This window comes from Hippocampus zosterae, chromosome 10, assembly GCF_025434085.1.
Source record: "Hippocampus zosterae strain Florida chromosome 10, ASM2543408v3, whole genome shotgun sequence".
Classification (NCBI taxonomy): Eukaryota; Metazoa; Chordata; class Actinopteri; order Syngnathiformes; family Syngnathidae; genus Hippocampus; species Hippocampus zosterae.
Window position 1 is genome coordinate 12,608,574 of NC_067460.1, and position 24,767 is coordinate 12,633,340.

General features: G+C 42.8%; 2 protein-coding genes across 15 annotated transcripts in view; one reads left to right on the forward strand and one right to left on the reverse strand.

The window, feature by feature from the left end:
* Window positions 1–24,767, forward strand: part of LOC127608420 (roundabout homolog 2-like) — a 150,422-nt gene that overhangs the window by 111,149 nt on the left and 14,506 nt on the right. The window lies entirely within an intron of this gene.
* On the reverse strand, window positions 401–20,674 carry picalmb (phosphatidylinositol binding clathrin assembly protein b). Of its 14 annotated transcripts, none has more exons than XM_052077463.1 (24): window positions 19,969–20,674; window positions 16,212–16,354; window positions 15,989–16,064; window positions 15,815–15,917; window positions 14,929–15,022; window positions 14,661–14,772; window positions 14,482–14,588; window positions 14,348–14,389; window positions 12,942–12,953; window positions 11,215–11,300; window positions 11,003–11,126; window positions 10,785–10,918; window positions 10,128–10,228; window positions 9,792–10,031; window positions 9,366–9,449; window positions 9,031–9,123; window positions 8,778–8,888; window positions 7,491–7,607; window positions 6,828–6,858; window positions 6,653–6,752; window positions 6,069–6,137; window positions 4,830–4,934; window positions 4,392–4,497; window positions 401–2,011 (listed from the first exon to the last, which is right to left on the reverse strand). In XM_052077463.1, the coding sequence occupies exons 1-23, from the start codon at window positions 20,096–20,098 to the stop codon at window positions 4,405–4,407; spliced, it is 2,307 nt and encodes a 768-aa protein (XP_051933423.1). In that variant the 5' UTR covers window positions 20,099–20,674; the 3' UTR covers window positions 401–2,011; window positions 4,392–4,404. The 14 variants fall into 14 exon arrangements, with proteins under 14 accessions (XP_051933423.1, XP_051933428.1, XP_051933424.1 ...); XM_052077468.1 differs by having other exon boundaries at window positions 9,792–9,944; window positions 19,969–20,672; XM_052077464.1 differs by having other exon boundaries at window positions 6,078–6,137; window positions 19,969–20,671.

Sequence of the window (24,767 nt, forward strand, 5' to 3'; positions counted from 1 at the left end):
ATTTTTATATGCTTTTATTAAATTCTGAAAAACAAGAAGTACCAAAGTTGAATTTTTTTTTTTTTTTTAAAGCTTACAATTCAATAATAAATTGGTCCCTGGGGCTGACTAAATAAGATTGAGCCAAACCTGACCTTATTGTTGCCCATTTCAAACATTTAAAAGTCACGAGAAGCACAAATATGAAAAATCAAAGCACAAATTCCAAATAAATCCAAACAAAAGCTTTAGGCATCAACTCACATTTTTGCCAATGAAATTAAGATTTGCCACAGCGCTGTTGAATTATATACACTGTTGAGTTTTCAAGCGAGTTTGTGGCCAGAGCAAATGTTTGGTCATTAGCAGTTGTTTTTGTTTAAGAGGGAAAAATAAGAGAAAGTGAGAGAAAGGGACTGTGTGTTTTTTGTGTAAGCTGCTCTTTATTTGAAAAAGAAAAACAAGATTTGAGTGGTCGCCTGCTACAGGTTCTAATGACAGACAAGAGATCTGCAGAGAGGATCATCCTGAATCAAGACTTGATAGGTAGAGTCTAATTGGATTTGAATCATGTTCATATTTCATACATCTTTCACTCTTGCAAATCAAAGAACAGTCACTTTTTTTGTCTTAATTATTATATTTACAGTGAGTGCCGATCAACAGCGCTCGTCCCTCGTCCTGCACCTCCGCTGACATCACCTGCCCACCGTCCCTCACCATCAAGCGGTCATCTTGATCTCCTGTACAATTCCTGTACATCAAACATGCCACTCAAGCATGTTTTGACAAGTGGGGCGGCGGGTGAGTGGCTGCGCGTGCGGTGTGGAAAGAAAGATGTGTGCAACATGAAGACAACTCTTCACATTCAGAGAGTAAAGGCAGCCTCGAGCGCGCTCACCGAGTCGATGGTGTGCCAAGCTATTAAAGCAAAATCGAGTCCGCCGCCACTGCCGCTGGGATTGTGTGTGAAGTGTTACTCAAGTTACAGACAACAACAACAACAAAAGAAAGACCCCGATATAGGCACAGAATGCACTATGTATTGTTTAGCTCCGGGGTGGGTCAACCATTTCCTATCAAGTCCTCCAAGGGCTATACTAAGTGGACAAAAAATATGACAAACTTTGGGGGCGGGGGGGTGGTTAGGGTTTTCATTTGTTTGTTGTAACCATATATTATTCGCATTTTTTATGATTGCTTGGTGGACCGCATTGGTTTCCCACCCGAGCTTTAGTGGAAACATCTGCACTCTCAGCACAGTGGCAGCTGTGAATTTATAATAAGTTTTTAAATTTTCATCTAACAATAGTTAAAAAAAAAGTCAATATTTAGTGCTCTATCATTCAGCTTAATAGGTGTCATTTATACAATAGCTAATTTGTCACTCTACCACTTGATGATAGCTCAAGCACTCCCACGCATGTTCGATGCCCCATTATTATGCGCTGTTGATTTTACAAGAAACCCCCACTCGAGCTCCTTCGACTGACAATCATAAATAAATACAAACGACACACAGGGAATGTCTACTGTAAACACGGTAAAAAAGACAAACTAAACGGGCGTAAACGTCGTTAGCATCACTACACCGTGACGGGTGATTTTGTGGCATTTGGGGGGGGGGGGGGGGTCGCCATCGCCCTACAACGAACGCACCTCTCCGCTCACTCAAAACCCAACCGTAGTTTTCAGTTTTTTTTTTCCTTTTTACCCAAATACAGAACATCAAAGTTTTTCAGCAGCCAGAACTACTTTTACAGATGACACTGTAAAACGGAGAGGGAACCCTCTGTTACCAAGGTTACTGGAAGCCGCCTGGAAGCCGCCTGGAAGCCGCCGCAACTCTCAAAGACAATTGATATTTTGTGAGGGTGCATGTGTGAGTGAGTGGTGGGGGTCTAAGAGGGCAAGGGCAGGGTGGGGGTACGTGAATGTCTCTCCGGAGACCTTGACGAGGACAAGGCTTTTTGCTGCTAAGTGCTTCACCTTTCCAAGAGAGATGACCTCTTCAAAGTTACATGAACGGCGTCTGCAAGGGAGAATGACACAAGTTAAAATGACCACATCATTTGAGTGCGACTCTTTGGTAAACCCCGCCTCACAGTGAGCTCAACATCTTCCCTCACTAGACTAACATTTATTCATTTTGCTAAACTAACTTACTCTCTGACAATTTATAATGCAGTTTTAAAATGAGCTTCAATAATGGCATTAAAAAAGGTACAATTCAGCCAAATATTGTACATACTCTGTTCACTTTACATTACTTAACAAGCATGTCAAACAATTGCCATTTTTTGGGGACAATTTGCCAAATATTCCATGCTCAAAACAATTGGCTTTTTTTTTACATTTTGGCAAAAAACAATCCGAAACAATCACTAAATTCTCAATATAAGCATAACCAATGTCCTAAATGAAAGTGACTAGAAACCTCAAGATTGTTCAAAGGTGGGAAAAAAAGACATTTTCTTTAAATAGTATGATGTCCCACACATCTCAAGAGCCGTTTGCCACATCTGTGCATGATTACTTGCTGTGATACACCAACCTTGCCACTAGGTGGAGCTCTGCTATTTGTGTTTTCAACCAAATGGGGCAAATGAAAAATACAGTCCGGAGAGATGCATACCGGCTGTGTCTGTTCATGCACGTATGTAATTGTCATTATACAAATGAATTAATGGCTTAAAACCACTAAAAGAGGTCAATGTAGCTGCATGTACATTTGTTTATTAAGCTTCCAAAAATGTTTTACAACTAAAGGCTTCTCCCAGAAGGCGCCAGAAGCAACTCAAGTTGAGCGAGCAGGGATTTTGCAGTCTTACACCCCATTATAGAACAGCAAGTTGTGTGAAAAGTCCTGGAACATATTGAAGGGATGGAGATTCAAACGCTTAGATAACGACAAATTAAGTTCATCTAAAGCAGGGGCGCCCAAACTTTTTGGACAGAAGATCTACTTTTCGATCAACTAACCTCCCGGGATCTACCCTTACCGGCACACGCGCACATGCACGCCATGATGAGAAACAGCCTAAAACGGAGGCATGCGATGCACTTTTGCAGCCCGTTAACTATCGTAGCTCACATGTACAGTTTTAAAGTGCTTCCCTGGGCTCTCCGAGATTCCTATTCTTTGCCCTCGGTGAATTGTACACGGAGCAAACTCTGAATGAGAATAATGACGATAAAAGATAGAGCGCAACAGCTCTGATTACAAGCTGCAATTTGCAGGCTGCTGAGTGCAAACAACTTCCGGTGACGTAATCACGCACCACCGTAAATTCAAGATTTACCCTCTTTATTTTATTTTTTAAAAAATGTTGGGTGAAAATGAGACCGATAGGATGATTAGGGTGCAGCATACATTAACACAAAACATATATATATATATATATATATATATATATATATATATATATTACTAACATGTACAAAGACACACAAATGGTTGTTTTTTTGTTTTTTCTCCTCGACACTCCTCGGATCTACCGGTAGATCAGGATCTACCTAATGGGCACCCCTGATCTAAAGGGTATAAGGCATTTTGGCTTCAATCTGAAACACCGCATGAACCAAAACTTCTTCTGTGTAGTGTACATTTAGAAAAACGACTGTCGACTTTTAGTTATAGATCCACGAGCAGCGCACAATGAAGTACTTTGTGGAGCAGCTTATGAAAATGTCGTCATGTGGCATTTGACCCCCTTACAAGCAAGCCAACATGACAAGAGTGAGGAATTGTTTGTTCGGAGTGAGGATTATTATTATTTTTTTGAAACAGTTTTTTACTTTCCATTTATCCATTGTCGTTTATGTCATAGTTCCCAGTTAAATGTGTCGACCACACAAATGCCGTGCATACAGTTCATAGTATGTTTGGATAGGTTAGTGATGCTGGCTTGCATCAAACTTGCATACAAAACATATCCAAAAGAGTTATATTAACCTTTTCATGCGCACCATAACATGACAAGTTGTCCACAACCGCTGTACCTGAAAGGTCGTTCAGACAGTAGTATTCAAGTGTTCTAAAATGTAATTTTGGAACATTTGAGTACTGCTGTGTGTCCCTCTCCAAGAGATGCCATGCAAAGCTTGCAGAGTGAGACTATCTTGTGGGCGTGGTGTGCAGAACTGTCAGCTGATTAAGTTCAATCATATGTTTAAAAACAAACAAAAAAATAAGACAACAAATCAGTTCGCAGCCGTATGCGATGAGTGTCAGGCTCAAACAGGCAGCGTAAGCCTCATTACAATCAGGACGGTGAGAGGAGCAAAACAAGATCAAGCAAATAAAAACGCATGTGGCATCTATGTCAAATGAAGACAAGCATGAAGATGGTATGAGAGAAGACAAGTAGACACACACAGTCACAGCCGCCAGCAGAAGAGGCATGCTGTACCTAAAGAGACGCTCTACAAGAAATCCTTGAGCGATAGATGTGCAAACGGGTCCTGTCCAGGGGCTCGGAGAGGACTCTGGCTGGAAGGACTAGAGGCTGCCGAGGGCTATGATAGGAAGGAACACACGCAGACGCGCGCACACACACACACACACACACGCAGGAAATAGGAGGGCCAGAGTCATCGCAGAGATGAAGGAAGAGGGGGGATGAGATTAGTTTGGGCAAGCATCGTGTTGAATTGAATGCGTTTGTTAAATGGAGGATTTAAAATAAATAAATAAATAGATAAAGGAGATGATGCACAGTTCAAGATGAGAACCGAGGCTCGCTTAAACCGCCATGATCGGTGTTTGTGCCAACTTGGGAATGTAACACATCAAGATGATTCCACACACACTGACACCTGGCAGAACGAGGGAGACGAGGCGCACCCACCTGTGTGCTGGAAACCGAGCCAAAAGGGTTGGGCGGCCTCATCACGGGTTGACTGTACATCAAGGTGGGAGGATTCATCATGCCCATGGAACTCATGTGTGGAGGCTTGCAAAGGAGACACGGAGGATTATTTGTCAAATACTGTCGCCTAATTACTGGTACCAAAAGTATGAACAGTGGCACCAAGAAACCCATCACAGAGTTTTTAAGATACAAGTCGTCACTCTGACTATTTGTCTTGGGAGGCTTTGAGATACGAGCACTAAATGCTCGTAGCGAACTTCACAACAAGCAGCGGGTTGTCAGGAGTGCTTTTGAAGCATTACACTTCAGGAATTTAAAATCACCACAAAACTGTCTTATACAAAAACCCATCAGCATAATGCATAGGGCAAAACGCCATATATGGGCTAACAACTTACATCCTCGTTGCAAGGTCAATAATCCTTTAACCAAAGACTATCTGAAAACAAAGGATCCACCAAAACATTCAACATGATAACCAAGGGCATAAATTCTCTATCCTCTGTGAAAAAGGACGATCACTGAAACCCACTGAGTAGTTGTGAAATGCTTCGATTTACTTGCCCATTTATGTATAATGCTGTCCTCCTTAGGAGTGACAAGGATGGACAGGATCAGAAATGAGGTAATCAGAGGGACAACTCAGACAGGAAAGTTTGGAGAAAAGTTAGAGAAGCCAGACTGAGATGGTGTGGACATGTACAGAGGAGGGACAGTGGATACATTAGTAGGGGAATGTTAGAGATGGAGCTACCAGGTAGGAGACAGAGAGGAAGGCCAAAGAGGAGATCCATGGATGCCGTGAGGGAAGACATGCAGGTAGTTGGAGTCAGAGTAGAGGATGCAGAGAACAGGGAAAGATGGAAATTAACGACTCGCTGTGGCAACCCCTGAAAAGGGACAAGCCGGAAGGAGAAGCTGCCCACTAGTGGCCGTGGCCCGCACACCACAAGTTGCTGCACATGTATCGTTATGCATCAATTGTTTCATTCTATTTAAATGTTTTATCATATCTATAAAAGACAATATTGTAGAATACTTCTTATTAAAAACACAACAAGTATTTCATATTCTGGTGGGCCAGAACAAATGGTGTTTGTTTTCACTTCAATGGAGAAAGAATATTTGAGATACAAATGTTTTGATTAAGTGTAGTCTTGTAACATATTAAACTCAGAAGTTGAGGCACCACTGTAACATGGATTTTACACTCACATTACTCACCATGCCATAGCCCATCATGCCTGTGGGTGTGGTGGCAGGGAAGGCCATGGTGGATGGTGGCTGCAGGGACACAAAAAGTTGTTTAAGTTTAACAGATGGATGGCGGAATATGAATTACTCAGCGAAATCCACCCGCTTCGATCCATCTCAGGGGGCCGCCAATTTGCCATACTAAGAATATTGCCATTAATTTAATTTTAAGGAATATCAATGTCTCGGGATATACATTTTTGTCCATATTACACACTTACTGGAAGCCATGAGCCATGCCACTTTTGTAGGGCTTGTCTACCTCAAAGCGCTTCACGTTGTCATTCACCTACTAGTGATGCAGCACCAGGAGGAACTGGGGTTTCAGTGTCTTGCTCATGGACACTTCAACATGGTCGCAATGGCCGAGGATTGAACCACCACAGTTATCAGAAATCATTTCAGATTTTAGGAAGTCTTCTCAGATGGGCTTTTTGAGGTTTTATTGGTTTTTAGAATTGTATGGCAGGCCTGATAAAATGCTCTGCCGGGACGCATGTTGTGCATGGGCCATATGTTCATCGACCAAAATATATATTAACCACCATGGAGACGGGGTTCCAAGTCGTCGTCGGAGCAGCTTTAGGTTGCCAGTTTGTGCCGCCTGTCATCCTCTTCTCGCCGGGCTGACTCCAGTGGATGTCACTGTGAATTAAGGCAGCTCGAATTAAGCCTTTCTATCACTGTTGCAACGACGGTGAGTATCTGTGCGCCACTTACTTTTTCATGGTCCCATTTCCAATGCCAAGGTCTGAGGAACACATAGAACAAACATTAAAAATCCTCGACACAACAATTACGTTGCAACCAATATTCCCTTCTAAACTGCACCCATTAGCAATTGTGCACTTCTCTCACCACGGACAAAATACATTTATTCATTTCCACCCCACTTTAATCTACAAACAGGACGATTACCACTTCCAGGGTGTGCACCCAACAGTTCAACGACAGTTGGAAGAATACATTGACACAAACGCTCACGCTGCCTACTGAAGAGACGGCGCAGGCGACACATGGACAGCTCCATTTAGCAAGCCCAAACATTGACATAGTTTACGAGCCTCGTGAATGAGGCTCTTTGATACATTTTAAAGGCAGGTGACTCAAATTTGGGTGTTTTATTAAATGACACGTTTTCCATTATTTATGATTGAATAATGTGGGACCATATTTGGACACATTGACTTAATGATTTATGCTTAGGATAACCTGTGTCCTACAATAAAAGTAACATGGGCCCATTGTATTTGTGTCATACATTTCCATTCAATGATATGTTCTATTTTGATACAAAGGTGATTTGAATTTTTTTTCAGAACATACCGGTACTACATCCCGTAACATTTTATGTGACCAATATTCAAAAAATTGCATACGTACTCCCAACAAGGTTGGCAAGGGAGGACTCAAGGTCGTCCGACACCAGCTTCTCTGGCTGCTGATTGGACGGTAGGTTGGAAGCAGCAAGAGTGGGTTTCAGGATACCCCCGGCAATATCTGACAAGAGATTGCAGGATCAAATTTATAAATTAAGAGATTGTGTTGTGGTTCATTGACAACAACGCTGGGTTTAATGAGGGCAATGGCTTTGTTCGTATGCAGGTAGGATTCCTTTCAGTCACTATGACAATGTTTTGATGAAATTTGCATAATGCAAAGATTAAACAAACTGTTGACCATGACATGAAATTCTGTTGACAACCAACACCTGTCACCAACTTGTTATAAATTATGCTTCTTGTGAAATATATACAGTAAATTACATGGAAAATACTGACCGACACCTCTAAAATCGGCTGTCATATTATCCATTCATTAATTTTCTATCACGCTTTTCCTCATTTGGGTCACAGGTGAGCTGGACTCTCTCCAATAATTCTGCAATGCTTGTTTTGACACGTGGGATAGAGTACCTGGAGATTAAATTACGAAGGCATGAGAAAAATTGGCAAACTCTACACAGGTAGCCCAGAGCAGGGATGGAAATGCGCACATCACAATTGTAAAGCAGACAGGCTAAAAACAAAGTCACTTTTTTGCTACCCTATAAATCATATATACAACGTAAAACTGTGTTGGTTGTTAGGAGCACGATAAATACTCACACCCACCGAAACAGCACAACCTCATCAGGGTAGGCATTACATATTAGGATGTCCTGCGAGTGCTCTCTCTCTCTCAACGTAGTAATATTATGTGATCACAAGATGGCGGCAAATGGACATAAAATTGCATGAGGACACAATCCCCTCATGGCTATTCTGTTTCCTGCCAAACACCTGCACACATTACAGGTGTATGAAGTCAAGTTGGAACGTGAATCATACCAATCCGACTGTAATGTACCACAGTGAGGATGAATTGGCATCATGATATAAAAAGGAAATTCCCTGTATTGTTGTTGTCAGATGTCCATTTATTAGGGAACAGCCTGCGTCAAGAAAAATCGCAGGAACGAAGTAGCAAATGACGGGACATGAACATTTTTATTTGGATGTGAACTGAACTTGAATGAGTTGTTACTCGTCATGGAAGCTGGTTGTGTTTTTCATAGCATCCCGCTAACTAAAGCAGTTGGTAGAAACAGTAGGACAAACCCACACAAGATGCTTACATACATTGGTTTAAATGCATGAGGCAAATCCATTGGCGACATTAAGTACAAACCTTCAGCGTTGAGGCTGTTGCTGCCAGCAGCTTTGGCTCCAAACACAGACTCAAAGTCCACTTGGAGACCTCCTGCAGGTGGCTGGGGAGGGGGCTGAGGCGCTGAGTATCCTTAAAGATGAAAAGAAGGCAGCTGCGGTTAAGACAAGTGATGCCTCTCAAAATGGGACTCAGTTCTACAAGCATGGGGTGAGGGGGCTCAGCTAACAGTGGAGCGGGATTCACACATCGATACAGAGAGAGCCTTCAATACCTCTGAATAGACCTGCTACAGTAGAGGGCTCTGTGGGGAAGGGAGCCTGGTGTGGGAGGTGCTGGGCAATGGACACTGGGCCACAGAAGGAGTCTGACACGCCACAGGAAGCGTTAAGAATAAGAAGGAGAGAAAGAACCAGAGGGTGGGGGGGAAAGAAATGTGTCTCAGGAACTAGCCAAACAAGCAGGCAGGAAAAAAATGCAGTTAACATTTTAATGTTCCCAAAAGTGTGAAATATTAGCGAATGTTATTAGAAATGGGAAGGTGTGACTGAATACTAAAATTTATTGTATAGGACCGAATGTTTGCAGGACTCAGAACCATTGTAGTACCTGAGATAGAGTGTTCTAGCCGGACTGTGCATTTATTATTGGCTGAAACTGACGAGTTTGTGTCAATAAAGGGAGTGTAACGATCTAGGGAATCAAACATAGTATTAGTAAAAGAAAAAAAAATACTTAAAAGCTCTACACTACAGCAACACACCACAGACAAAACTTTTTTTAAATTAAAAAATAGAATTGGGTGGATGGGAGGGATAATTTTAAATCAGGCGAGTATTAGGCCTTGGATGAAATCTTGATAAAGAGGAGGAACAAGTTTTCACTGGAAACGGTGCGATTTCAGCTTCAAAGACAACAAGTACACTGGTAACATTAAGACAACAGCACCATAGAGGACAAGCAAACTACATCATGCTTCTACATCAACAGCACATGAGTGAGGACAATGGGGGGAAAAACAAAATGAGTCATTACCACCAAACATTTCATGAGCAGATGTCCTAGTGGAAAAGCTAACACCGTCTGAAGACACGGCAGGTAAGTGAGAGGCATCGACAACGAGTTTTGACAGGAAAGGGTTAAGGTTTGGCATGGAGTCATCTCCAGCTTCAGTAGAGGTGAAAGGATCTAAAGGCAGGCAAAGAGAAACAGCGGAAGAGCCAAAGAGAGAAAGAGAGGAGAAAATGAAACAGACCAAAAACAAGTGGAGAGAAACTGGTGGACATCAGAAGAGAGAGCATGCAGAGCAGTTAAAAAAATAATAAAAAGACGCATGTAGCGATCAAGAGCTGCGTCGGTGGCGCTCTCTACCTGCCCACGCCGTCGCCACGGGGAGCCCTGACGAGGCGGACTGCATGGGTGGCTGGAACGTGGACTGAAGGTCAAATAGGTCGCTCTCCATTTTCACTGCACTGGAAACATAAAATAATGAATTATCCATACAGTTATAAAAACTAAAGAACATTCTACCTCCTTGTGTGATAAAAGATAATACAGGAAAGGCACATTAGTACGGACGGGGTGCGATGATTTTACCTGTGTATTAAATTATGAGTCCCTCTTTTTAATTCAAAACATGGAGGAAATTTGTTTGTTTTATGCATTACAAAGGAAACTTTGGAGATACTATTACCGTGGACAGTGAGAACAGTATGCACAAAATACATGAAAATCATACTGTGGTATTGACATAGATAACACCAAGTCATTTTAATGAAAATAATGCATGTCCACAAAGTCAGATTTTTAGGAATACAAAAATGTTTTGGGTTTTTTTGCGTTGCTCCAAGACAAAGTACAGTATAAAATATCTACTGTCCCTGTTCAATGAAAAGACGATTTGAGGTGGAGGCTGTTCATAGAATATTGATGAAATGCAAAGTGCAAAAGTCGCGGCATATTTGAATTAACTGCACTTTAACCGTCATTTCCCGTCTGCAGCTCCATCTACAATTTATTTTAAGTTACCCGTTAGAACAGCTCGGTGTGGAGAATAGGTCGATGGCCGGAGCCGTGTTAATAGTTCCCCCTGCGGTGGAAATGGGCGACGTATCAGTGGTGGCAAAGGAGGGCCTCTTGGAGAGCTCCTTGAGTCTTTGTTCCTGCACGAGAAATGACGCGCATCAGGTATAAAGCAGAGAGGCTGGAAAACAATTCTTGAGATGAGGTCACCGAAATTGAATCACCTTCAGTGCTTTGAGTCGGGCCTGTTCTTCTTCCAGTGCCGCTTGCTTTTCCCGCTCATCCACTTTCGTGAAAGACATTCCCGTGCTCGCCAGCGACGACACGGCATTGGACAAAGTGCTTGCCCTGTGGGACGGACAGAGTCATGCTGGGGTGCGGGCGACACACCATGGCGGTCCCGAGGAAACGGACTGCGATGGCCAAATTAACATACCTGCTGGCTGCTGTGGAGTCTTTCACCTTTTTGCCCTCTAAAGAGGCCAAGTGCTGCTCTAGAGCTTCCAGGAGGCTGCTGGGAGCCTGTCACGGCAAGAAACACAAAGTCAGCACTCTGCTCATACACTGCATGGCTGTGAGTGTGTGTATGCGTGTGCGTGTGACATTGACACCATGAAGGAAAGTGGTGGGCAACCAAGCTCAGGTTCTGTGGACCAGACATTATTAGAAGTACCAAGAACTAAACTGAGGCTCAGAGGGGATCGAGCCTTTTCTGTTGCTGGTCCCTCTCTCTGGAATGACCTCCCACTGAACATTCGGCAAGCCTCCTCGCTGCCCATTTTCAAAACTCACTTCTATTCTTTGGCAGCATGACTTAGATTTGTTCTTGGTTTTACTGTTTGGTGCTTTCTATCGCCTTTATTACCGATTTGTGTTACTGTTTATTGTGCATGTTAAATTGCTTCATGTACAGCACTTTGTATGCAGCGATGGCTGTTTGAAAGTGCTCTATAAATACTGTTGACTTGACCAAGCGAGATAAACCATCCTTTTTATACAATGGGACGGACCTCCAAAGTCAAACAACTTCAATTGTATACAATTTGTAGATTGAAAATTTTTTGGGAACAATAGCCCTCAAATGTTTGCACTGAAAGAAAAAATAATTCTAACATTGAATTAACATAACCTGCCTGGGCACCTCAAAAGAGCTTATTTCACAGCCAGCACCGAAAGACTAACTGGAATTTTCCGTGAGGTAAGTTGACTCACACAATCGCCAAGTAACTTTGTCCGATAAAACTTTCATCAGAGTAGCATAGTGGGTTATGGTTGGCATGTCTGCCTCACAGTTATGAAGTTCAGGGTTTGAATCATGTCTATTTTCCCTCTACTTGTAGGCTTTCTCCCGGTATCCCCCCCCCCCCTCTTAAAAAAATGCATTTATGTTAACTGAAGACCAAATTGAACGTGAGTCTAAGTGGTTGCTTGCCCATAAAGTGTATATGCGCTGCTACTGACTGGCCACTTGTCCAGGGTGTATCCCACCTCTTGCCCAAAGTTAGCTGGGATAGGCACCAACTCACCAGCGACCCTAAGGTAGACAAGCACTATAGAAATATACACCCGTCAACATTTTACCTAAAATAAAAGCAAAGGTACCATTAGTAAATGTTTGATGATGGCGACAGTTTGGACTTTAATAAATATTCAAAAAATAATTGATCTCAATGTGAAATTTTGTTTTGAGTCAACCTTTGTAGTACCACTGTATATGTTAATTTCTGTGACTTGAGGGTTCAACATAGACCTGTAGTTGCCCACCACTGATGCATCAATGACTGCCATACACTTACTCTGCATTGGAGCAACATATGTATGGGATGATTCACTATACCAAAGGATGTTCAACAACTTGCGGGAGGTTGTTGAAATGGGCCACAACTAAGCACAACAGGGCAGCCATTTTACAGTAAATGAGCTACTCTGATTGTACACCTCATTATTAGAAAAGTCACCACATAGACAACCACTTCAGGGTGTCCCCCCCGCCTACTGCTCGAAGACGGCTGGGATAAGCTCCAGCAGCCCCCGCGATCCTTGTGAGGATAAAGCGGATCGGAAAATGGATGGACGGACGTGTGAGACGGCGCAGAGGCATGCAAAAAGACAACACCGGCAAAGCAAGTCACACACATGGAAGAGTGAAATGATAGTACTTACACAGACTGTGAACTGAAGTGGAAAGATAAGGGGAGAATACAGAATATAAAGGTGGTGATAGTCAGGGGATGGATCCTTTTGAGCTACACAGCAAATCAACGGCCAACAGCACAGCATTACGGTACACGTATTGTGTATAACCTTCACCGTCAATGTGCGACTGTGACTAGACTGCAACCTTTGAGTGTACCTGACACCTTTATTTACTGTACTGTAAAAGGGGATGCTGAAGAAAAAGCAGCAGAAGAAGAGAGAAACGAACGCTTAAGGAATAAGAAAAAACATGTAAGAGAGCACCTCCGGTGGACGCATGGGCTCAAGGAGGAAGCATGCCAAGTGTAGAGAGAAGAGAGCACTACCGATGGTGGCCATTTTGCTCACATGTAACCAAAATAGTTGGTTAGTATTAAAAGAAGCATCTCGAATGGCACAGATACGACTGCGTTCTGAAAGCCAACGAAGACGGCTTCGCTGACCAAGAAGGGAAAAGTGGAACTTGAGGATGATGCCATATTTTGCCAGAGAGGACCCAAGGGTTCAAACGATGTGATCTGATTTCACTATTGAAGTGTCATGGGCGCTTGGCGACCAATCTTTTAGCACCATTGACTTTTGTGTGAGACTCGACCACTGGCCGCGTACGGTTCAGGCTTCCGAGGCGCCGCTATCTTCTGGAACAAAAGGTTTCATGCTTCTGCATATCAATACAAAAGGAAATAAGAACACGAGCCTCACTTCTGACTTATGGCCTGGTGCTGTTAGCACCGTTAATTTTGCTAGCTCGCTTCAAGTCATCCACTGCAGGGCTAACTTGTGCATTTACTCTATTGCTTTTTTATTTTTATTTTTACACTGCACTTTTCACCTTGCAGTACTTGTGAGTGCACTTATGAATCCTTACCCAAGAGTTTGCGGATTTGAGAAGAGGCCTTTATTATGCTTGTTTTAATAACCAAATGCTTTAACACTGTAGTAGTATTATTCTAATTGGAACTCTTAGATTAAGGTATGTTTCCCGTAAAAGAAAGTAACTTCGGTTGAATTTTCAGCAGGAAAAACCTGGTATTAGAAAGAGCCCTCAGTGACAAAGTGCAGTGCCACTAAAACTGTAAACAAAAATACCACTCTGACAGCATCAAACAAAATGGGACACTGCTCTTGTGAAGTCACTTTTTCTGATACAGCATTTGGACTGGATCTCCTTTATGCATAAGTCCCGAACATTGTGACCAGTGAGTGTATACATTAGTAGGTAATTTTATTTATCTCAGTTGTTTTCAGAAAAGGGAGGAAGGGAGGGACATACAGACAGAGAGAGAGCGAGAGAGAGATAGACAAAACAAGAAAGACAGCGGTCGAGAGACAGAGACCGAACAAGAGAGAGTGCGAGAAGCTTGCAAGATTACCTGGGAAAGGTCTGGAATGTCTCCTCGGTCAATGCCCACTTGCTGTTTGAGCACAGAGTAAGCCAAATTAGTTGTTTTTTTTCCCCCCATCCTGCATGAGAACCAACAACCAGACTGTAAAACCACCAATGTACCTCAGCTACTTTGAGGAACTCTGATATCCGGGTCATTCGGGTGAGGAACTTCTTGTAGATATCCAGCCCTTCTTTGCACTGGGTTTTCTTCATGTCAAAGTATTTCTCTATTCAGTGAAAAAGGTGAGGATCAAATGTTGGTGTGACTATCTGGAGGGGAAGGAGAGGCTTTTTCTTACCAAGCAGGTTGATGATTCCTTCATTATAGGCGGCAAAGAGTCTGATGGAGTCTTTGAAAAGGAGCATGAAGGCTGCATTGATGACCCCATTAGTCAACTCGTTGGCATTGACCTGCGGGAAAGCAATCAGCCATGGTTTGCACACACGCCTGACATTTATCTTTTTGTGGCCGAGAGAATGCATCTATGCAGCAGCCTCATACACAACCCCCAAGCCTTAACTTTTTTTAAAGCTGCAACACCATAGGGGGCTTCACCTCCAACTCACATTGAAATCAAGGAGGGCGTCCATCTGGTTCTGAATAATGGGGATGGTCTTCAGCAGCTTCTCTGTATTCATGGTCCGCATGATGCCGTCCACTCTGTCACGACACAGGGGTACCATCAGCAGACACCGTAAGACAGCGACAAGTATCTTCTGCTTTGAATAGTTGCCATGTGTGTTGTCGGCTTGAACAGATAAACAATGCACTTCAAATAGGCACCCTTGTAAGATATTGCTTTACTGGAGCCCCTTTTACGCTGCATGTAAGAGGTGGCATTTTTCCATGTCGCTGTTGTGTTTCAACAGCATCAGAATGGAATGTGCGGGAGACGGAATTTTCAGCTAGCTGTTGCCTGAATGCACAATACCTGTTTAACACCAGGCCAATACTGCCAAATTTGCAAAATTGATGCGTAAAAAGGGTTTATGAAGTCTGAAATAGCGCTGTGTGTCTGCAGAGCAGATGTGATGGTTAGTGTCGTCTAAGTTAGACATTGCGATATGCTGGATTGGCAGTTGAAAATGGCAGCTGACAATAAAAAAACATCACAACATTATGCTTGGGTTTAAATGATCCAACTCAAATAATTTGACTACAAAAAATGTTGAAGCAAAAATCGCTATTGAACAAACAGTCAAAAATAAACACATGAGCACATTTATCCACATCATCCCATGGCTACCTCAAGAAAATATGATTTATAGCTTGGCAACATTGCGATCAAGATAGTTAAACAAATGGGAAGCTTCTGTGTTATGAACAAGTGCACATTATAATGTTTTCTCTACTTTGCAGTTTACTGCTGTTTGTATGCAATGCTGCTACTTTTCAAGAAAAAAGGACACCTCCAAATTGCAGGACAGAAGAACATCACATTGAATGTCTTACCCTCGCTTAACTTTGGTGAAGTCAAAGGCAACCTGTCTGTACGAAACGGCCTTCTCGTTCAGGTATCGACTGTACCTCCGGATGAACGTGGACATGTCATAACCTGGAGGAAAAAAATGGACATGCGTCACGTCATACAAAATGAAAGTTTGCAGTGTGAAGTGCTGAGGTTACCTTGCAGGCCACTTTTGTCCAAGAAATTACTGAGGTTGAATAATGTGTTCCTCGAAGCAAGGTACTGCACAAAACGCTGCAAATGGAAGTGGGGGGGAGGAGATACATCACTAAAAGATATTAAATCATACATGCAATCGTAATCTGCATGACATCAGTTGCCTGAGTTGTAGTGAGATTATCTGACACAGCGTGTGTGCATGTGCACGTGTGCGAGACTCACCTCGTTACCATAGACCATAAGGTGGTGTGTGGTGATCAGAGACTTGAACACGACCACCCAGCTTGTGTTGGTGGTCCGTTCAAACAACGAGTCGGCCAGTTGGGGAATGTTCACGTTCATCTCATTGGTGCAGTGGATCAAATCTGAAATGGGAACCAACGATGGTGAAATGCAATGTTGTACATTCTGTTTCACTCTTTTTTTCTTTTAATATCAAAAAGAAAATCCAATTACACAAATAGGAACGTCCCGGGATAAGCCCGGGAAGACCTGGAACAAGTGGCTGGGGAGAGGGAAGTCAGGGCTTCCCTGAAAAAGTTGATGCCCTCGTGGCCCGACCCCGGATAAGCGTTAGAAAACGAATGGATGAAAAATAAAATCGCATTAACTGTGCTGTTGCAATGATTCGTGACAATTGTCCATATGCTGCCTAAAAATAACACACGGTAGGATTTCCATGCGGTGAAAACGATGCCACGTTGGTACCCGAGGGTGACTCATGTTAGGGTCATATATGCGTCTTCATCGACAATAAAGTAGTTAGGTGATGTTATGCATTCGCGCACACGTTAAGTCCATGAGCAGACCAACACCTGCCGCTGCTGGCTATGAATAAACAGAAGTGACCGCGGCGGTGATGAACAAGCAGCGTTTGTCATGCCTGACCCAGTCAAGTGGGACATAGCGCAGCCATAAAATTCATGGGCATTTACTAAAAACTAAATTTTTATTATTATATAAAAGTTTATCTGTTTTAACATGAAAGCTCTTGTGTTTGCGGTGTATTAAATTAAATAAAGGTTGAATATGATTTGCAAATCCTTGTATTCCGTTTTTATTTATGTTTAACACAACGCCCCAGCTTCACTGGGTTTGTTGGAAGGGACCCCCGTGTTGTAGTATTACTGGCTAGGAGCCCCCCCCCCCAGGTTCCAAGCTTACCTTTCTAATAATGTGATGATGTTAACTGGCTCTTCACTCAATTTAGGAATGGCTGATCAATCAGTTGGATTTAATAAAATGTCCTTTTAATAGTAATGACCGAATGGTGTGCTGAATTCATTCAGTTTTCTGTTCACTGATAATGACCGCTGCCAGCTATCAGTAAATCATACATGTGCTGTCCCACTTGCTTGCGGCTCATATCATTTTTCACATCCACAGTGCTGGCCAAGGGATACATATCAAAGCTGTTCGACCCACTTTTAAAAAGAAATATTTTAAAATCTATTTAACACCAACAAACCCGGCAAACGACAGCGTAGATTATTACAAAGTAGTTGGTCCTCCTTACAACCCCCCCCTCCCCCCCCTCCACACCCCCCGTCCTATATTTGACTCTTCAAAATAGGGCAGGGTAACCTTCGCAAGAAGCGGACGCTAGTGAGCATGGATGACTGACTGGAGGGCCAAATGAAGAAGAGGAGGAGGATGAATATGGTGGAAGCAGTGCCATGTCACAGTGAATACTCCGGGTTTTGGGGGGCTTGTGATATAATCGCACTCGTGTGACAGTAGTGATGATTCCTACTGAGTGGAATAACTTGCCTTGCGTCAGCGTGACAAAGATAACTCGGAGGGAAATAATCATGTTACGTGTGGGCTCAAAGTTCAAAGTGTAAGCGAGGGTCACACTCAATGGAACAAACATTTTATTGCAACACAGAGTACCACACAATCGCATCAATTTAAATAAGCTTCAGAGACTAATTATAGTAGTATCAAGCAATGGTTTTGGGTTTCAAATTAAGATTCTTAAGTGTGAGGGGAGTAATGGAATGTCAAGATTTTTAAATTGCCTTTGAAAAGTAGTCCATTGCAAGCCAATATTGAGCAACAGCTTAGCGGCTAGTGGCTAGCTGCTCGCCACTAGACCAGGGGTGCCCGCATCTTTTTCAGCATGTGAGCTACGAATGAAATGTGAATAAAAGTCCAAATGATCTTCCCACTTTACGTATTCAAAATGATACTGTCCTAATTCTTAATATGCGCGATATATACTTGTGCACCTTGAATAACTGCATGAACACACACACACACGTGGCTTTGAGAATGTGCTATTTTAACACATACAAGGAACATATACACGAGGTGGTAAAATGTCAGCAAAAAATAGGGTGAAATAATAAGAAAAGATATCCTTTATTCGTCCCACACTGGGGAAATAATAATAATAATCACTGATGTTTGTGCGAGACAGGACTTATACAACACTGCCAGTTTCCAATAAAAGTCAAAAAGGAGCAAGGGTTGGCTACTTAGCATAGTTCTTCAGGAAGTGAATTGACTTATTTACAGCTGTTGAACCAAGACGGCAATCGCTTCAGCAAAAGTCCTGGCAACTTTAATGTCTGGTGATGTGAATGGATTTCTTTCCCTTAATGTGCAGAGTTGATGTTAATTAACATTTTATTGTATTTAATGTTTATGAGCATTTTTTTCAGAATTGAGGGGGGTTAAATTATTTTCTCCAGTGCAGTTTCGCGATGGTGCGGGTCAACTGCTGAGTAAATATAGAAGTTGTTTAAACAGAAATATTGCTTCATATTCTGATCGAACGCGAGAGAAAACTGTTTATATTTAAAACTGATCGCTGATCGACCCCAAAATCCTGATCGCGTAAAGCCTCGTTTCAAGACAAGATTAGTGTTCAGGAAGTAAGTCAGTGTTTCTAGCTAGCTTGAGCATTTCAAAGCAATGTTCTAGAATAGCATTTAAAGGATTTAAGTTTTCAAATTGGGGTTTCTATCCTTGATGAAGGTTTGTAGCTAGAGTTTTAAGCAGGGATCAGGGATGCAAAACAGTGTTTCACGTAAGGTTGAGGGTTTCAAGCTAGGGTTAAGAGTTCTAAGCAGGGTCTGTAACCAGGGTCAAAGTTTCAAGTTACGGTTTGTAGTTATGTTGGCCTAGTAGAGACAGATCCTAAAAGTGGTGGTGAGCTGTCTTAACGTATTTTTTTCCATCCATACATCTTTCCCTCCCTTACTGCCTGCCTTTACTTCAACAAGTTAATTTAAAAAAAATAGTATACCTCCGTGTGGGGCTACCTTGCACTGTTTACATGTGCACTTGTGATTAGAATGTTTCTAGCGCTACACTTTTATGTCACATCTTTTTCTTTTGATGATTGTTCAACTGGCTAAAAAAATGTTCCTCGGCCTGCACGTCGCCTCCCAGTCAATTTCTTTAATTCATGACACCTGTGAGGAGTCACCTGAACAACAACACAACAGGTGTATCACCTGCCAACGACACAAAATGTGATACAAACTTGTTCCTCAAAAATAAATGATATTCATTGTTGCGAATGTATTCAAGTTTGAATATTCGCCTACTGAACGGAGAGTGAAGGTGTTAATGTGGCAACAAATACATTAAATGTCAAATGGGGTCCTGGCTCATACTGTTAGCATCGCATTTACTACTTCGACTACCATTACTAGTAGAGTCGCCTTCAAGTACAGGCTGAGAGCGAAAAACGACCTACGACGACAAGAAACGTCATTTATCGACACCAGACAGCTCCAAAGTCAGATTCAGTAGTTGGTTAAAAAACACGAAGGTGAAGGAACGCAGCTTCATTCGCTATGCTCAACGTCCATCTCCGTGACTTGCGATAGCGTTAGCGTGTTAGCGGCGCCTCGGGCTTTGAGGCCTAGTCGTTCCGACAGCCGCCATAACCGAGCTAGTGGGGGTCTTTTAGCCTCGACACTTGGCTCTTAAATAAATAACAAAAGAGAAAAGTGGGCATACTTACAGTCTAAATGTTTCTTCTTCGGGCCCATTACTTCGTGAGTGGTGGCCTTGCATACTGTTTTGGACACGGCGCATCCCGTTACGCTGTGCTGGGCTGCCGTTATCCGATCCGTAATGCTCTGCCCGGACATCTTCGCTCACTCGGTACAACACACAAAAAGAAATCTGGGGATGGGGGGAAAGAGCACTTGCTGGCGTTTATCGTCGTCAGCGAGCCCTAGCGGAGGGAGAATAAAACGTCCACCTCCTAGCGAAACCTGGCCGGACTCCTCCTTGCCTCTCCCACGGCGTTGGTCGGTATGAAATCAGAGCTAAGCTAGTCGGCTATTATAATAAGGGGGCGGAATGTGGCGACAATCAACAACACACGTTCACAATGTGTCGTGGCGCCGCATAGCTGGCCGTCGCACATACAGGTTGCAGTGTTTGCACTCCTCCGCCGCGGGTCTCGCTCTCATGCCGCTGTGGCACACCGGATCCCCGCCTGCCTGCCCGCTGTCTGTGAGCTCGCCTCGCGCCGCTCCGCCTCCCGGTGCCGCCGTCGCCGATGTAGCGCAATGGTGGGAAGGAAGGACAGAAAAGGCCTCAAGTGGGGGGAAATGGCGGAACTTGTCGGGAGAACACGACGTCCCGCTGACCCGGAGTCAGATGGATCACCGCCTGGCTTTTTGAGTGCGGTGACGCAGGTGCGGGATAAACTGACCTCAGTCTAGTTGAGGAGGGGTATGAGGAGCCGTCAGGGACATAATTCCCGAATACCTTTTATTATTATTTTTATATTTCTGATATACTATTGAAACGTTTTCATCCATTCATTCATACGCACGCACACACGCAAGCACGCACGCACGCACGCACACACACACACACACACACACACACATACTATGTTTTGACCGACATGCCCCAACAAAACACTCTCACACTCCTACTTAAAAACATAAAAACATTCATACGCGCTGACCCCCCCCCCCCCCCCACACACACACACACTCCACACTCCCATACACGACTGAAATAATCATCCAAACGACTGAAATGCATTTATAAACACAGAATATTATTTTGATCACATGTACTAGAGCTCAGTTAGCTCTTGCTATTGCATACATACGTGGACAGCATATATAATACATTACATTCATTCATCTTCCGAACCGCTTCACCCTCACTAGGTTCGCGGGGGTGCTGTCGCCTATCCCAGCTGTCTTCGGGCAGTAGGCCGAATTGGTAGCCAGCCAATCACAGGGCACACCGAGATGAACAACCATGCACGCCCTCACTCACACCTCGGGACAATTTCTAGTGATCAATCAGACCCACGCAGACCCGGGGAGAACATGTAAACTCCACACAGGGATGCCGAAACTGGAATTGAACCCAGTACCTCTGCACTGTGAAGTCGATGTGCTACCGGGCCGCCCCTATTACAATACAATGCATCCTGATTTATATATCGGTTACACAACAGCTGCAGCTGTAACAAAGCGCTGAACAAAACAGTTACCCGTGCACAAGCATATAATTATTGAAAATATAAATGGAACGACAAGGATTACATTACTGATGTTTGTCCGTGTACACTTTTAAACACGCTCTCACACATGACTAAAATGTTTTCATACACGCAATTGAAAAGCTCTCAAGCAGTTGTAGTTCTTGCCTTCATGCACACAAGTAAAACACTTTGACATGCTGTTGTTTTTGATCAGCTTAATCTCAGTCAATTTTTGGTCTGGTAGTTTTAAAATCATTTTAGTTTGAAATTTTCACATTTTAGTTCCAGCACGCCTGCGGCCCCCGTGAGGATAAGGGGATTAGAAAATGGATGGATGGATAATTTAAACAGGATAATATCATTAGACAATACGACAAGTGGTGGAAATCATAAGAAGCTCCTCAGGAACCAACATGGTTTCAATTTCACCCCATGGAGGGATCAATATATATAAAAAAGACCTGTGGGTGGTCGGGGGACATCAAGTCTTCCTTAAAGATGAAGACAAGATGAACAACAGAGTACAATCGCATAATTAAGACTAATAAAGCCACCGATTTTTTTCTCGAACCTCCTGCTTTTGTTCCAGCCTCGGAAGCCAGAACGGGAAGAGTGGAGTCTGCACCTGCGGTGCAGTGAGAAATAGTGACCACACGAGGGCAGCACATAGCCATGTCTCCTGTCTCTTGTCGACTAAATAAAGGATTGATGATGGATGATTAAATGATTTTAATGGCAAGCTAAAAAAAAGAAAGAAAGAAATGAACGGCAAGCTTTAGCAAAACTCTTTAAAACATAAAGGAATCTTAAAAAGTGAGACAGAGGAAGAGAAAGAGATTACATGCTTGAGGAGAAATCATTACTATGTCCACATGATCCTTGACTCATATGCACACACGTAGACATCTGTAGACAAGGAGAAAGTATTGGGTTACATTCATAAACAATGACGTGCTATTATGTTTTCCCTGATCCACTTAGATTAGTTGCAGGAGACCGTTTTATAAAAATATATTTTTCATCATTTCAGAAACAACAATAAGTGAAAAGGGGCATTCAAATGCTGAGCTGGGCCACAACAAATGTATCGACACCTTTTTAATTGCAGGTAGAACAGTATCTTCGTGAGCAGAAATATCACAAAGTTCCGGGTTTGAATCTTGAAATTTTCTATGGAAGTCACGTTCGCCTTGCTCATGCGTCTTTTTTTAATCCAGTACTTCGGCTTCCTCCAACTTTCCAAAAACATGCCTCTACTTTATGCCTTATTTTGGACTCAATCATCATCTCAGTTGTTGTTTATTTGCATTTTAGAATGTTAGACACCACCCTAATGAACATGGAAGGGTTTTATGTCAGCAACATGTCAAATCTTTGTGCTTTTGTGTGTGCTCATTTGAGCTCTACAAAACATAGAAAATATTTCGACCCAAATACCTCCAAACACTTCTCTTTTGTTGAGGTGCAACAAAACAATCCCCTAACCCCAAAACAAGTTTTCTGGCTTTTGTAATCACCGTTTACTGAGGGTTGAATCCCAGTAGAGCCTTTGATGAGGGCTTCACTTTCCCACATGTGCTCAAACTGGCGCGTCAGATTACCGCCTCCCTCTCACGGGTTTCGTGATGCCAGCACCACTGTGCGCTTTAGACGAGTGTGGATGTTTCAGCTGCATCAGATAGCAGCAGCTCTATCTGGGAGATCTTGAAAGCGGCAGTGGGTCATGACTCGTGGGCCTTTAAATGTCTCAGAGTGCAAGGGTGCACATAGTCTTGTTCAACAGAGCGTGGTCCGAGATGCACAATGAGAAGAAAATCACTGCAATCTCCCGTGCCAAACATGAGGATGGTTGAAGATGCAGATCATGACTGAAGTGGAAATCAAATTGCTACTGGACACAGCAGTAATGGAAAATATTCCTTGGTCAAACAGTTGAGCCAAAAAAAGCATCAACTCTACAGTGATTTTTCCGTAAGAGTTAACTAAATTTGTGAGTAAATTAAGACAAAATCATAATTCGTTTTCCCGTGCTGAGATTTTTATTTTTTATTTTTTGTCTACAAAACGGGCTCAAGAAAGGTTGCAGGAAATACTGCTCCAGAAAGAAGTTAATCATTGTAAAATAAAATCAAACGAAAAGTACATAAATGAGGATTGTAAGTATCTTTGTGGGAATGTGAATAATTGACCATGTACAGTTATTAAACAGTTTGTATACAGTAATCCCGTGTTTATCGCGGTTAATGGGGACCAAAACCACCCGCGATAAACGAAAATCCGCAAAGTAGCGACCGATAAACATATTAATTTTTTTAAGTCTGCAAACGGTCCGCGAGAAGCTGCAAAATAACAACGAGTCATATACAGCACTGTATTCCATGTATATGATTTTTTTATGAATATGTTTGAAAAAATCTGCGATGCACATAAGCCGCGATAAACGAACCGCGAAATAACGATGGATCACTGCATCTTGATTCATTCATTGTGCCTCCTTCTGGTGTGCACCCCTTGGCCACCAGGCGGCAGTATATTACAGTCGCTTTTTGTAAAGGTTTAAAGAACACATGCCTGCAAGTATGACTAAATTGTCAAATGTTGCTGCACCGTTCATTTGAAATGCACATTGTAGTATTGTAACAGCCATGGAGATGCTATTTGTTATCCTGTCTCTGGCATTTCCCATTAAAGCCAACTTTAAGTTAAAGTTATGTGGTTATTCTATTGATTTCTTTTTCAATTGGGATTTTATATTTAACCTCCATTCAATTAATAAGCAAACAGAAAATTATCGTTTGAATGGCTGACCTGGTGGCAGACAGCAGAGTAAAAAAAAAGTAAAATAAAAATATGCAATGGGTTAACTAGGCACAAATCCATTTCATGTGTTTACGGCCATCTGATCGCGTCCGGGTCTCACTGCCACTTGTTTGTTTGGAAGCGCCCTATATTTGTTTTCAGCTCAACCTCATCGTCAACAGCCACGGGCTTCATCAGGAATTCCAAACGTGATCAAAGGCCGACACGCGAAGCCGATGTCCAGGACGACTCAGAGGAGGGAAGACCTGTTTAGAAGAGGAGGTCAACACTGACACTGGCCCGAAGCAGGTGGAAGAGGCAAGCACTGCAAGCAAATAAAGCCTTTGCTGTCTCTATGAGTCAGAATGCGGAAAGATATGTTCTTGGTGTCGTAGGCAAAGGCCAGGCTGACAAGAAGCGTGTGGAAGCAAAAACAGAACACGCAACATAAGACATAACAAAATAGACACAGGGTATTTGACTCAACTGTCTCGGGAGTTGAT